A 16,281-nucleotide genomic window follows, 5' to 3' on the forward strand; every position below is an offset into this window, starting at 1 on the left:
AGACACACACACTGTGACCAAATTCAAGGCTGGTTTTTATGCCTCTGTGTTTACTCAGCTGTGATATCGACACAGCACAATTACAGTTCTTGGTATGACCTGACTACTTTACTGTTAGTGTCTCTGCATTTCACACAGGTATTTGTTGAAAAGCATATGACACCATGTTATCTCACAATGCTTTTGGAAAATATCAAAACGTCTACTCAAGCACACTTGAGCTGCCAGCAATAGAAAAGGAAATGGACTTCAGCCAAACAATTCACGTCATAGGTAACATCACAAACTTGTGAGTCTAGCAGTAGGATGATGAAACAGATATTAATGTGATTTCTACCGGTACGAAAGCCAGACTGCCTCTTCTCTCCCTGTCAGTTCCTCCAAATCTGAAATTAATTTGAATTATTACATTAATAACTCAAATTATTAACACACCATTAACACACCTGCATAAACAGTGCTTTTGTCACTTTCATTTTTGTATTATCCAATAACTAAAGAGTCGTTAAGGATAAAAGAATCCCTAAAAATAAGATTTTCTTCCTCTAAAGGTTTATAAATGCATCACTGAAGTGCAGATATATACACACTGAATGATCTGAAGTTAAGAAAGACTACACTAATGAATTTCAGAAACTGCCTGAAGACAGCACCAAGAGAAATTAATTTATTCAGACTATGTATCCAATCTCTGCCATTCCTGTAACTGCTTTAGCAGGTGACTGAAGTAGATGTGGTATTTCCAAAACAGGGCAACATTTCCTAACTCCATAGCAGTGTGTGAGCCTTTATACTTCTGGAATCAAGATCATCAGAAAAACGTAACAAATTTATCTCACCTGGTAGAAGGCACTATGAGTGCTGCATGACCACCTCTAACACCTCACTGGCACTTCGGCTTTTGGACACAGAAACTGCTCGTGACCAGATATCTTAATTACAACTTGCTTTACTCATCCTACCTTTCTGTTGATGAATACTGACAGAACTTCAAAGAAATATCTGTCAAGATTACATGGCGATGCATATGACTGCTGTATCTAGGACAGGCTTCACTTTTCCAGGACAGATAAAATACACACATTGTATTTAATGTGAATTATCCCAGCTAAATAACACATGCACTATAATCTACTTGAATGCTTCTAAGCCTGCAGGCTGCTTAACAGGCGATAACAGAAGGTAAATTTTAGCTTTTTCACAGAAAACCTAGAGAGTACTTTACTTCATCCAAACTGCACTAGGGCAGCTGTTAACTGCAAAACTAGTGTTTTTTAAGCTCCTAAAGGATGGGCAGAAGTGAAAGGCTGTAATCCTATGCTCATTGCAACTGCAATATTCTCTGAGAAGATGAATTTTAAATATAGAGAGAGACTGTTAATGTGGCATAATAGCTGTCTTTACTCAGTAGAACTCTCACTTCTTTACATTTCTCCCAGGGTGTCCAGATCTTTCTGACATGATGATCCTCAAATTTCTACACAGTATTTCCGACTCTGTGTCACTGGGATGCAGAGAAGGGACCATTCTCCATGACGTGCTTCTGTATATACAGCCTGGAAGGGTATTAGCTACTTCTCTTATCACATTTCAAGTGCATGGCTATCATCCTGCTCCATGGGAGTTTGGCAACCAACCTCAGCAGGAGCAGGTTCATGTTTGCTCTCCAACTGGCCAAGTCTGTCAGCCTGTCTTAAGACATGGTTTTTAGTAAATTCAATAAACAAGTGAATTTTTTGACAAAGCCCTTCTAACTTTTGCCTCTTTTAAAATCCTTATTTCATAAAGAGACAGTCCCTGTTTTTCTGCAAACACCCTTCTGTTCTCACACTACAGAAAAAAGCAGAGCCTTTATATGCACTCAGGACTTGGGCTTTAGATATCAGCACTTCTTATGCCTGTGGAATATGTTCCAAAAAGGCTCAAAACTGGGAAGACAGTAAATACACATATATCAGCAAACAACCAATGTTACTTTTGAATATACAGATGTAGATAAAGATAGGGAAAACAACATGAAAATAACTAGACAGTTTCAGACTTCACTGATTCTACAGATCTAGAGATGCACTACTGCTTTTAATTAAAACTCCAGATATTTCTAAGGGATTCATGCTTATGTGATATGATGCCAGACTTAATTTTTTTAGAAATCTCCTTTATTGCCTTGTGTTTATAGAAAAAACACCTGAAATTATGAACTTGAAAGATGCAAAATCAGGATTAAAATAAAGGGACTCAAAATTTACTGCTTTTGAAATAAATGTCTCTATGAATTTTCTTGGAGAGTTGAGAGTTAATCCAGTATTTTTCAAAAACAGTACTCACTAAGCTGTACCACATTTCCAGCAAAATTAATTTCTTGTATCTAGTATTGAAATTAATTATAAAGTGTATGAGCCTGAAGTGACTGCTGCACTGCAAATGCCAGAACTGGAGAAATACAACAATCAATTTAATTCTGATAAAACTAGGGTATGTGAGCTGCTTAGTCTTGCATCCAAATCTGGCTTCTTTCCAGTATGTTCTTGCTCTTTTTTATTTTAATAGAAACCCCACTCATCGCGCCACTTACCATTCTGACCTCACACGGTGTAATTTCTTCCCTTTCACACTAGTGCTCTAAGTTCTCATTTCTAAAGTCTAAGTTTGCAATATCCATTTACTGTTCCTCTCCTCCAAATCTATCCCATACTCTTCGGTTTGGCAACTACCTCTGACAAAACACTTTCTGCTCTTCATCTGATACTTCTTGAGGAGCTTCTGTGATTTTCTTAGTCACATTTCAGTATCAGTACTCCACTCTTACCCTCCTTTGACACAAGTGACCATTCTCCTCTTCTGGAACAATTTTCATCTGTTAACGTCTATGATTCATCATTTTAATTCACCCATATTTTTCTTTCATTTTTAAACCATACTTTCAAGGAAAATAACCTTCGATTATTCTGTTCTTGGGCTCTCCACCTTGCTTTTACAATCTTCATCCTGTTTAATTTAACCATACAAAAACTACCAATTCCATGCTGGATGTGTTGCAGTTCCAGGATTTACTCCTGATCAGACAATGATCTGAATGAATAACTATTACTGAACTAATACGCAGAAATCTTCATCTTCTCCAAATTCTCAGCATGGTCTTCCACATCATACTGAACATTACATTACTCAGGTCTATAATATGAATTAGATTTTTCTTTTTTGGTTATTTCCCTAGAGTCTCTCTAATTTAAAGTAAGCCTTAAATTTTGCACACTTTCTTGGAATAAAAGGTCATGTATATTAGCCATCTGTTTCTGTGGCCTTGACAAAAACAGATTGCAGCTACAAAGATTATTTTTCTCCAATGGTCCACACATCACATGTTAAAAGTGTAACAGGAGAAACTCAAGCTTTTAAACATAATATAAATCTCCACTAGTATGATAAAATCCTTTCAAAATAGATCACCATACTCGGCTGAAAATTAGCACTGTAAGGAAAGTTCTCAGTTCTTTGTTAGCTGAATTTCAACATGGAACAAATATTTATGACGCGGTTATAAATAGGATTTATAATGGAAATTTTGACACTGTGATAATACTCCCATGTGATAGACCCTACTTCATCTTGTCCTTGGCTGGACACCATGACAGACCAATATAGAAATTCACTGGAGCAGGCCAACAGGGTCCTGGAAGGAATGGTTCTTTTTCAGAGCAAATGAATGATTTTTTACAGGAGAAAGGAAGAACTGACCTCTTTCTCTCAGATTATACCTGTAATTAACACTCCCATAGTGACAGATTAGATATGTACAGCTAGGCTAGAATTTGAAGAGTTAGTTCAAGGTAGTAACACAGCTGAGACAGCACTGAAGTTAGTCTAGGCTTCTAACTAGTTTCATAGTCAGATCCTGCAGCCTTTACTAAGCAATCACAAATTTCATCTGGATGCAAATTAACTAGCTCACTACTTATGCAAGTCTGTGAAAATTACAGTGATTGTAACAGCTTTATCTCTCTACAGGAAACTGGTTCTCTGTTATTAGTTTTAAAAGTTAATTTGCTCAAAACTAATTAGGCATATTTTTCCTAAGCAAATAATTTTATTATGTGACTCAAAAGTTTCTTGGAGAGACTGAGAGAGCATCCTGAAGAATTAAGGCTACGCTTTTGTGAACTCTCTTTTCTTCGCCTTCTCCCAAGCATGCTCTCTTGCTCCAGATGCACTGCAGGAACACTGAGGAGTGGGTTGAGTGTTAGGCAGTGCAGCAGGATGGATGCAGACTCCCAGCAAGCTGGATGACCCTCACACTGGGCAAGAAGGAAGACGTGGAAGGGTGGGGGCACATGTACCTAGGGCTTGGTGAGACAGGTGATAAATCTGGAAGTCATGTTGCGAAGACTGGTATGACATGACTGATACAAAGAAAGGCAAAAACAAGAATAAAGCTTGAAACTGGCACCTTTTCTTTTAATGCACCTTCTCTCTTTGACTAGTGGATACAAAATAAAGCACACAGAAGTGCATTAGGATATATCTATAGGCTCTGGCTTCTCCAGAGTTCTGTAGAAAGAGGATAGAAGCAAGAAACTGTAGACAAAAAATGGCATAGCAAGAAACCCAATAACAGATCTGTGAGGATGATGAAGTCATATGTAGAATAAATTCAGAAAATGAACAGGCTCTTGTATGACTAAGAATAACGAGCGAGCTTCCGTATGCTTTAAGGCACAAACTGATGGCATGGCTGGTAACTTTAATCAGGCGAAATGCTCATTGTAATTGGCTTTTTAAATAAAACTATCTGGTCTGGCCCACATGCATTTAGCCAGGACATTCCAGTTAATTAGCATCAGCCAGAAATCTCTCTTTCCTGTCCATATGGAGTTTGCATTTTGAGAACTCGAGGAGGTGGTGATGGCAGAGAAGAGGAAGATGGGAAGGATGTTTTTTTCTTAAGCTACAGACATCTACCACTGGCCAAAAGAGAATGTAAACCACAGTTCCTCTTTAAGGCCTCTTTAGAGGCCATTACAAATTGCTTTGTAATAAACTTAAAATGCTTATTTCTGAAACTAGTAATGTTCAGCATGTTAATATTGAAGCTTTAATAGTAACCAAATCTTACAGTAAAAAATACTAGTAAACCCTGACAAATTCCTATTCTTATCATTAGAAAGTCTTTGCTCATATATTTAAGATAAAGAAATTCTGTCCATCTCTAAACTTAGGCAGCTTTTATTTATGAACTGCTCCTTGACTGCTCTCATGCCTTGTTTAGCCGCATCAAAGGCTGGATGTATTGTTTTGGTGATCCACGTATGTTCATATGGCAGCTGGTTGGCCTGAAAAATAATCTGCCAGAAAACAATTCACATCTGAATTTCCAGACCTTAACTGCTGTATGGTGAAGTGCCCAGACTGCTCCTACCCTGCAGCAAAGTAGTTGTACCCTTTTTCATTTAATTAAATGTTATTAATTCAAACTGAATGAAAGAGCAGCATCCATTTGCTGCAGGATATATATGCACACAGACAATTATGGCTTGGCTCTCCAGTCTGTGCAAGTCCATACATCAGTTTACCTCCTGATAGTGTGTTTACAAGACCACATCCTAAAGATGGTCTGTGAATTTAGAATGAATGTGTCAGTCAAAGCATCCACTAACCTTGTGAAAGAGTAGAACAATATTCCCCCTTTTTACTGAGTGTCAAAAATCTTTCTTTTCTGCTACACCTTTGATACAGTATTCCCATCAGTCATTTGTTCTCTAGGTTTTAACAAGAGGCACAAAACAGCACTTATTTTTTTCTCTAAGCAAAGACAAATCTCAAACTGTCCCTGGATGACTCCTTCGAATGAGGCTATGACTCAGGTTTCATTTGTTTCCTGTCCTGGTGTGCTCTCTTTTGACACATCCACAAGTTTAGTGATGCCTGGAGGAAACAAACAGGTCAGAGCTGGGATTTCTCAAAATTTGTTTTATTTGTTGATAAAAAGGCCATTAAAGTATGGCCACTATAGGGAGTACAACATTTGTTAAATCTACAAAATGTAGAGCCTTGTGGGTAGAGCCCTGCAAAGACATGCATCCTCATAATTATTCATCATAATTATTCATCAGTAGCCAAATATCTGCTACAGCAAGAGTTGAAGCAGGGTCTTGCCTGAGAAGAGCGTGAACAAACTCAGGGAAAACAGCTGTCTGCAACCTTGGAAGTCCTTACACCACGGCTCTGTGATGGATCTTTTCAATCATACTTGCCTTTCCTTATATGCAAATACTAAGGCAATCAATCACTGGCAGAGCTGAATCTCAAGATTTCTACGGTACCTCATTATTATTCTTACCTGCTGGATGCTACTTTACTTCCTACTGCTTTCTTGTCCTTTTAAACTATGTTACAAAGGTAGAGCCTCTTGGCAGCTTCTGATGAATGCTTTAATGAACATAAAGGTGAAACATGAGAGAAAGTATTTGGGAAGTATGCACTGCTATGGTACAATGAATGATGAATATTCACTGTAATTATAATTTATGTGTAATAATAGGCTATATGGCCCAGAAAGCTGCTTTTTAAGAACCTGAAATTTAAGAGCTTTATCAAAAGGTTTTAAAATATTGAAATGGTTTTAGGCTACAAGTAATTCAGAGAGCACTCATTAAGACAGAAAAGAATGCTTTTGTTATTTAGAGAGAGGTATTTGTATTTCACTTCTTTTTGCCTCTGTTTCAAGAGGCTTGTTGATATGTGACATACATTTACTGCTGACACCATGCTTGCCTACCATACTAAGCAGTTAAAGAAATAAGAGAAAAATTACACTTTCTCATCATAACCTATTTTCAAGACAATTTAGTACAATGGAAAGCTTTCACTAAACTATAGTTTCAGAGAATGAGACAGAACACTTACTGATACCTTTTAGCAGCACTTACAGATACTGTAAAAATAAAAAGCTCCAGCAACAGAAGAAAACCAAGAAGTTGCTTTTAGGAAACAATAGCACTTACCTTCTTTTCATTCAAATACATGAAAAATGCTATTTGAAAAAGCAGATATTTACTTCTGTTAGTGTGAGTGAATGTAAATACTTAGAAATATTTATCTGTTTTATTACCATAAATGACAAAAGTTAACAGTAACACTGTCCAGTTACTCTTGGGAAATGCTTAAACAAACAAGTATGTGTGTAAGTGAGTGGGTTAAATGGTACCACACAGAAAAAGTGTATCTGAAAAAGGCATCACGTACACCAAGCCTGGAAAACATCTTAGACATCACAAAGATGAACCTGATGGTTAGCAGGAGTTTATTTGGGGTAACTGAGATTTAGTTAAAATCTTGGCATTTAAAAGTTGTTTACTTAATGAAAATAGATTTTTTTCAAATGTATACAAATATGCTATATTTGACTATCTTGGAAACAATTAGAGAATTCAAAATTCAGAGTCCAGAAAAGGTATTTATCTTTTGATAGGAACTAGCTGAGAGATGTTTCTATGCAGAGAACAGAGTAAGTAGACTGTGAGAAATGCTTTGCTGTGTCATTCCACACATATTCAGCTGCACTTGGGGAAGGGATACAAACTCCCCTCTTCTGTAAATAGAATAAAAGTTTAAAATGAGAGGAAAATAAGACCCCACACCTTCTCTCCCATATCTCAGCTGATTTGTCAGAAATGCTACCTCAATTCCTGTGGCAGGGAGTAAAAAGACACCTGAGAAATTCCTGATCTGAGTGATTCCTTGGTGGCAATTTTTACACTGTCAGATGTTGGCATTTTTACTCAAGTACTCTAGTAATTTATTTATTTGAAGGGTTTGGCAGCCTTCAAATAGTTTCTTTACAAATGCTTCAATTCTTTGCATGGTTAAGGTTATCACTTCTTAAGTTATGAATGGCAAATCTGATGGCCTGGTGCTGTAAACTGGGATTTCTTCATCTGGTGGAGAATAAAATAATGAAAAATGTAAAAGACTGGAGTATGTATGGGCCAATAATATAAATCCACAGGAGAGGTAGTACTGAGATTAATTCCCAACAGCGGAAATTACATATTTATACTGTTTAAAAGCTGGTAAAGTCTTACTACTGGAAATAGTTCTGTTGAGTTTTGCCAACAAGTTCATGGACTGCCATGTTCAAAAAAGATGAATTTGTATCAAGGATGTGTGCGAAGAAAATCTGCAAGACTGGTAAAGTGAATGGGAATTCCAATCAGGTGAACAATCCTTGACTTAGGCACTAAATGAATACAAAAAGAGGTTCCCAATCCCCCCAGTGGCAATACACATTCTCTCTCTACAACTAAATACTTATGAATAAAGAAAAAAAACCAAAGTATTCTATAAGGTAACTGACAGTAAAGGTTTAGTAACAAGTTGTGTATAGTGACCACTTGAACTAAAAATTGAAGTAAATAGTTGTGTTTTTAGAAAATGCTGCAGAATGTTGTTCTTTGCTTTGGTGGGTCATTATAGCCTGCGATCACTATATGGGTGTAATTAAGGTAAGTTAAGTTTGTTTCTGAAACAAGGATAAGCAGAAAATGACAGAAAGTGAAAATGAATCTCAGGGCTATAATCTGTAATAGCATGCGAGTACAGGCAGATCCTCGAAAAGTAATTACAAGATATGACTCAACTCAATTTGACAGGTGAAAGAAAGGGCAGGCATGAAAAGAAGAAATGGTAAATGGAATCTCATTTTATCTATCCAATTTTAAGCTAAAGAGCAGTACACAGAAATATGAACCTCATGGAAAGAGAGCAGAAAAACAAAGCAAAACCAGCTTTCCTTACTCCTATAGCAGCTTTCCAAACCCTGTGACAGATGAAAATGAACTGCAATGCTGATGTAAGTGAGACAGACTTAATTCTATGCCATCATGAATATAGGACTAATGTTCTACAGAGCACCCCAGGCACAACAGAGGAAGATTCCCTTACAGGTTATGTATATCTAATGGTAAAGCACTGTCCAAAATTCAGACCTTAGCTAACTAAGACTGTCAGGAATTTCACTGGACAGTAAAAAAGCTATAGATCTTCCCACTAATAAACACATTACAGAATTAATCAAATTTTCTGTTGATTTATGATTGCTGAAGTCTGTCTTTGATACTGTCCTGAATAAATTATTAATCTGAGGTGAAGTTATATGCTTGATACTGACTTTTCAACACAAAACTCTTTTCATACAAAGAAAAAGTCACCAAATTATTAAAAATGGAAAATAAAATCTCCTTGAGAGTAATGTACACTCTTCATGACATACACATGACTTATTTCTGTATAAAAGATAACATTCAAGATGGAATCTTTAACTACACTTTAACTACATAAAAATCTTTTCACTGCAATAAAACAAGTAGCCACATAAAACCCCAGTCTACAATTACCTGGTTGGTAGAAATTTGGTGAAAGTTCTCTGGCAACTGCTCTTGCAATATCACATTCCTGGCGAGCAGCCTGAGCAGCCTGATCCGCAGCATCAGCTTTAGCTCTTGCATGTGCGGTTCTGTACAAAGCAGAAAACAGTTTATATGCAGAGGAGTCTTTTATCAGTTGCATCAAGCATGTGAGAGCAAAGGACCTCAGCTATCATACACTATCCTATATAGTCTTACGACAAATTGTTGTGAGGAATTGCAAATCAGTGAAGTATTTCAGGACCAAATCACTATTCCTCTCAGCTCGTCAGTGCTGTTCATCCTTGGATCATATTTACTTTCAGGAACACAATTTACAGCCCAAGCTTGTAATTAAAATTTCTACATAGAAGGAAAGAGTAGTATCTGACAGAAGCATGGGATTAAGATTTATTTACATGTTACCAGAATGTGTACAGAAGGTCAGACTGGGCCACCACAGTGACTCCTAAACAGGGTTCTGGGATTTCAGGACACATGGTGTTCAAAGAGACTGAGGAAAGCTACTACCTTTACCACATTTAAAAGTTAATGCTGGGTCAATGCTGGGTGCCATGTAAAAATTTCTGAAGGACAAAATTCAAGTACACTGGCCCAAAAAATAGGAAATGTCTTCCACAATCAGATCATGTTGGTAAGGAATAGCTTGGAAAATGTGTTTAACACTTGGAAAATGTGTTTAACACTTCAATAGGCATTTGTAGAAATGGGGACTTAATTGTCCTAAATTCTTGTAACTCAATTTCAAATCCAAAAACAATCCGAAAAGGCAGCTTTTCTGTAATCAACACAACAGTAAGGAATACTTCGGTAAAGTAATCTACACTCCACTCCTACTTTTTCCCTCTTGCTATTTCTCAAAAACCCCCAAGAACAGCTTGTGCAAAGGCCTCTGATTCCAGACTGCAGACTGATAGCTGTGTTACTGCAGGTTTCCATCACTGCTTGTCCCATCTTCCCTCACCACTTCATTTTCCAAACAGTCATCTGTTTAAAAATTCCTGATGGCAGTGATCTCTCTGTGCCTTCACAACATAGGCACACAGCCTAGAGCTATGAAATGGCTCATTAGAACAGAGGCAAGCTAAACATGGCAAACCAGCAGAATATTTTGAGACTAAAGATATCACCAAAGTTTCTATAACAAATATGTTAAACTTCATGCTCATCACTTTTCTCATAACATTCTAGTAGAAAACTGACACAGAAGTAAGAAAAGAATTAGTTAACAATAGCACCAAATTTTATCCCGTGTGCCTGGTAATAGCAATGAATAGCAATTAAATAAATGAAAATTTCTAACAACTTCACTGTAAAAATTCAGTTTTATTTTCAAGACATAAAGAAGGGTTTGATGTATTTTAGACAAAAGAAGAATTAAATGTTAGCATTAACCAGAATGAGCATCAAGAGATTAACAGTATGGCAGACTTTGCATTTCTAAAAGGATGTTTAATCCCGTAGGGTACTAGTATAAACACAGACATAAAAAAACTGCATAGACGGTTTCATCTGTGGTGCCTGGAGAAGATTTATTTAAGTTACATCCTCCCTAAAATGTGTGTGGGGATAAATGTTGAATGTTCTTTCAAAGCTTAGCTGGTCATAATTTGCTGGATAAATATTAGCTTATGCTGCCTTCTTGCAGGTCCACCCAGGTCTGTGAGAAAAAAAGATAATGAGCAAATGAGTTGTAACACCTTGGCTTTGTACTCAGGACGGGAGAAAGAAATTGTTAATAAAAAAAATACACTGTATAATCCCATATGTGTTCTGTGCAGTTCATGAATGGGTGCGCGGTATGTGCTTGCCTAGTAACAGTAATCAAACCCGTTCTTTCTCTATAATCATTATTTTCAATTAGATGAGCTATTCTTAGCTCCTGCATAATTATGTCTATGTAGCATAAACTTAATGAAGCAATCCTAGCACTGGGACATTGTTTTGTGAGACAATAATGTAGTCTGCTCATAGATAAACTAGACACTGGTCATCTTTTTGTGATGAAAGAACAACCAGACTACTCCCATATAAAAATAGTCTAATACTATTGCTACTGCTAAGACAGACATTTTAAAAGCTGATATACTAAATAACCAGGACCAGGAAAACATACTGCCAGGATAATACATCCATTTATTTGTTGATGCCTATGAATTTTCTATATTATTATATACAAGAAGCAAACCAGACATTCTGTTGAAAAGTACAGTATCAATTAGTTAAGGAATTAAATGGTGACACGAGTAAGAAGGCAGTGTAACTTTGTCACAAGAAGCTGGGCAGAGCAGGTCACAACAGGAAGAAGCCAAAGGAACAGAAGGTAAATGAGCACAGCTTTCCTTGGCTGCCTTATCTCACACCTCTTTTTTCAGCTCACACTTCCTGCTATTCTGCCTGTTTCTGTACTCTCAGTGAGGAGTCCCAGCAGAGCAGAACAGGAGCGAGCACTGCCAAGGCCTGTCCTAGCAGCGAGGCGCAGGAGCAGAGCCTCAGTGCCGAGAGACGATGCTGCCAGAGGAACTAACCAGCTCTGCAGGGCAAGGCACAAAAACATGTTTGTGCTCCCGAGCAGGCCTTGGACAGCCACACTGAAGCGTGTGCAGATGCCTGTGCTGAGACACTTTCCTGACAGCCTCTTCACCGCTGACGAGCGGCGACAGAAGTGACAAGAACGGGAGGAAGTGGCAGAGCTGATCCTTCTGCACAGAACAGCAGCTCTGTGCCCTGCCGGGGAACGCAGGCTCTTCGCTACGTGCAATTGTTTGCTACGTATCGCCTTGGCATCTGGATGCTCTACTGGAGAACTTCAGCAATGTCTATTTTATAATCTCCATTTGCAACTGCATACTTAGATAATTTTTTATTTTCTTGCACACTTAATTCTAAGTGTCAGACTCAAATATTTTTTCTGTTGCTGTTTCTTTTCCTGTTTCTTTTTATTATTCTGACTTCCACGTTTGATCTGCCTGTATGTTTTCCCGATGACTTGCTTACAATTACTGCTGCTTGATACTACATTTTGTCTGTACTTGTTTTATTCTGCCTTGAAGTGAACCGCACGCTATCAGACTAGTACTACCAGAAATTATGGAGAAATATTTTAGTTTTGAATGATGATGTTTATAAAGCAGAATCCAAGCAGAAATAGAATCCACTTGCTCCATTAACACTTGACACAGTTTTGGAAAGCTTTCTTTACCTTTCATTTCAGGGGTAATTTTGTCACTGTAAGGTCTCCAAGTTTTGTTTGCTATCAGCAATTATTCATATAAATTTGAAGTCTATGATATATCACGTCAAAATGACCCATAACTGAATCTGAATGACCACCATCTACTTGAGAGCCGTTTTTTTCTCCAGGGAACTCCGTGTCCTTTGCTATGACAAGAGATCTTTATGAGAACTCTTGAAAGCAAAATTTGGAAAAAAAAAAAAGTCTCCTTTCCTCTCCCCAACCAAGAAAAAGACTGTGGTAGGTTTTTTCCAGGAAGGATTGATCTCATGTTTCAGCAGCAAAATAGAAATTATGCAGGAAAGAAGGCAGCAATCCACAGATTGCAAAACAGTACAGAAAGATAAGTAACCTGTTTTGCAATGCTGCATTCAGATTCTAATCCATAGCAAAGGACCTTTAACGATTTTTTAAAGTGAATAGGCAGTTCTTGGTAAAAATTATTTCTCAGCAACTGTAATATCTAATACACGCTAGTAACTTTTGAATTACTGTGTGGTTATATGTGTATTTCTCCTGGAAAGTATCACGACTATTATTACTATTCCACACTTGAATGCTTTCAAATGAATATAAAAATTAAAGTATTTACCAAAATCAACTCATATTTAGAGGGACAATCTACCACTTCACTAATGAATGCACAGAGGTAAAATTAAGTGAAGACTGGGGCTTCAAATTAAGTTGTACCTCTGGCAGGAATCAAATTGTACTTACATTAAAAAGGAATTTGTAGCTAAAGCTCATAGGGAGTCCCAGTACCACATGGCAGCGTGTGGAGTCCCTGCAGATACCTGGCAGATACCAGTCTCTGTGACCAGCGAGTGAGGGCTGGGGGACCAAGGCCTCACTGAAAACCTGAGAAACTGTATACCAGGGTCTGGTTTTCAGAGCAGTCTAAGTTTTCTAGACTGTGGGACAACTAGTATTACTAGTGATATCTTTCTTTTCTGTGTTTCTCCAGGTAGGTAAACAGGAACACATATTAACTACACACAAAAACTATAAACACAGAGCCAGAGGCTTCTAACAAGCAGCTCCTCTTTCAGCAATACTGTGGTCAGATTTCTATCTATTTCTGTATGAAAAATAACTTGAAGGAGGAGTGCTGAGGCTTGAAGAGCTTAAACAATATTATCTCCTTTTCTGCAGCAACAATGCTTATATATAATGCCATGTGCCTGGAATGCATTATGCAACGTTCATCTAAATTTAAAACCCATTTAGAACTGTTCATTACCCTCCAGATTATTTTGTATTTCTATGGTATCCTTCAACGCACTTGTAATGCTGCCTCACTTACAGTCAACTAAAAATGTAAGCAGCATATGTTTACTTTGTTTCATTTTTCAGATTTTATTAAACACATTGAATCCAACATAAAGCTTTCCAGGAGCTTGCTTTCTATTTCTTAAAATTATAAAAACAATTTTGCTTTACATTTGCCAAATATATGACACAGAATTATGCTCCTATTACATTATCCTAAACTAATAATATTTACAATATTAAATTAACAGATTTCCATATTGTAAGAACAAAAATATCAGTAATGGCCAAACCTACATTAAGTTATCTAGAGACTTTTTATTAATGACAGCTATCAAGTTTATCTGTGTAGCATTACATATTGTGTATAACTCATAACCATCCTTCTTGAAACTCGAATTCTCCAAAAACAATCCTACCTTCCTAAATTCTAAAATGTTGTGATTGTTCTAGGAAGCAGAGAGTATTGTGTTGAGTTTTTTTCCCAGGTATAAAACTTTCCAGCATTTTCACATTTGTTTCTATCTGCCAGAGAAAAACTTTACAATCTGCAAAGCCAAGTTCTGGTAAAATTGGTACAGAGATCCATACCATTTCCAGGTAAAATGTGCTGGAGAGAAAGACTTTAAGGGAAATTCTTTGGTAGACAATTTTTTTTCCTTGCCCCCATTTTATTTCTATATTCTCCTGATATTATATATCAGTGATGAATGCTTAATATATATAGAACATCTATGCATTTTTAAACACTGCAAGTGAGAGACTGGCATTTATCAAGTGTGCTAGTCATCCTTCTCTTCTTCTTTCAGTGATAATAATGGGTGAAAACAAATATTCTGCTACGGTAGAATTAAAAATACATACTTGCATGACTGTAAAGCTACCTAAGAATTCTTGCCTTCATAACTCTCAGCAACTCATTGTTGTAATAGCTTAGAAGTGTAGGTAGAGGGTGGTCACTGAATACCAGTAAGAAATGGGGGTCTCTGAGAGAAATAGAAAGAGGAAAAAGACTGACTAATAGATAATGCAATATAAGAGCTTCACGTCAGTAAGAAACTTAAAGTGATCCTAAACTCCAGATTGAATAAATGTGAGAATCTGAATAAAAGTGAGATATATGCCTTCAGATAAACTTTACTTTATCAATCTCCTTTGTACTTTACTAAAATTTAATCTCAACCAGCCACTCCTTTATGAACTGACCTCACTCAGTAAATGGACTAGCTTGGTACTACCAGTGAAGTCTGATGTAGTAAAGCATGAGCAGGTCTATTATACAAACACTGCTGGCACATCAATCTGTATCATCTTACCTAATGGATTTTTCTTCTAAAAACTTCTCCTTCCCAGCCTAAATTAATTTCTTGTATTTTTCAGTCCTTACTCATATTAGAGGAATTTAAAAAATACTAACTTTAGTTAACAATGCCTGAAAAACTCCTTACACTTGGCAAACAGCCGACCTGGTTTCAGTACCTGAAAACATAACCTGGGGCTAATGACTTGTAAACCAGATGTCAGTTTTAGGCATAAATAACAGCATCAATTAATTTGGTCTACTTCCACAGAGATTTATAGGCTAACAGTGTATTGTGCCAGATATCATACTTTAACAAAGCATTTTGCCAAACACTTCACACACATGTAAAGATTATAGGTCCTGTACCTTATCTTGTTTGCCTTGATTTAACATACTTGGACTATTTTTTTTAAGGTTTCTGATTTTGTACCCTAAGGCAATGTATTTAAACAATAGCATAAATTACATGGAATTAATAAAGTACATCTAAATGGATTAAAAGCTAACTGTGACACATTTCAAAGATTAATGCAGAAGACATCAAAGAAAACGGCTGACATGTATTTTACATTAGGAGTTAGTTTTTTGTTCCAGAGCTGTTTAATATCTCACTTTTATAATGTCTCAATACAAGTTAAAACATACTGTTGTAGAGCTGGCAAGTTACACAACTTCTGAATTCTGAAAAACCCCAAGGACAATTTACTGTAACCTAAAGTTACTGTAATCTACAGTTTACTGCAACATGAAACTCAATCGTAGCAGATCCAAACCCCACTGTGTTTAAGTGTACCAAAACAAAACACTGGAAAACAAAAATCTAGCCAGTATTGGAGATGGTCATGGAAAGCAGCACAGAGGCGGATGACACCCTGCTGGCCAGTCCCACACGCGGCCGCAAAAGGAAGAGTTAATGTGCTCTTGATACATTTGGAGACAAAAATCAAGTATAAATGAAGGAATTTGTTTTTGCTGTACTACATAATCCAGCATCCATAAAATTGCTAAGGGAACAATGCCCAGCTCATCCACATCCCAAGAAAGAAAAAGTA

The 16,281-nt window shown here is 36.9% G+C and overlaps 1 protein-coding gene across 5 annotated transcripts in view; it reads right to left on the minus strand.

Moving 5' to 3' along the window:
* Nucleotides 1–16,281, minus strand: part of JPH1 (junctophilin 1) — an 85,474-nt gene that overhangs the window by 20,399 nt on the left and 48,794 nt on the right. For all 5 annotated transcript variants that reach the window (XM_058830734.1, XM_058830732.1, XM_058830733.1 and 2 more), the window contains exon 3: nucleotides 9,393–9,511. In XM_058830734.1, coding sequence (XP_058686717.1) covers nucleotides 9,393–9,511 — 119 coding nt within the window. The remainder of the gene's footprint in view (nucleotides 1–9,392; nucleotides 9,512–16,281) is intronic.

The sequence above is a fragment of the Poecile atricapillus genome, chromosome 2, assembly GCF_030490865.1.
Source record: "Poecile atricapillus isolate bPoeAtr1 chromosome 2, bPoeAtr1.hap1, whole genome shotgun sequence".
In the NCBI taxonomy this organism is placed as follows: domain Eukaryota; kingdom Metazoa; phylum Chordata; class Aves; order Passeriformes; family Paridae; genus Poecile; species Poecile atricapillus.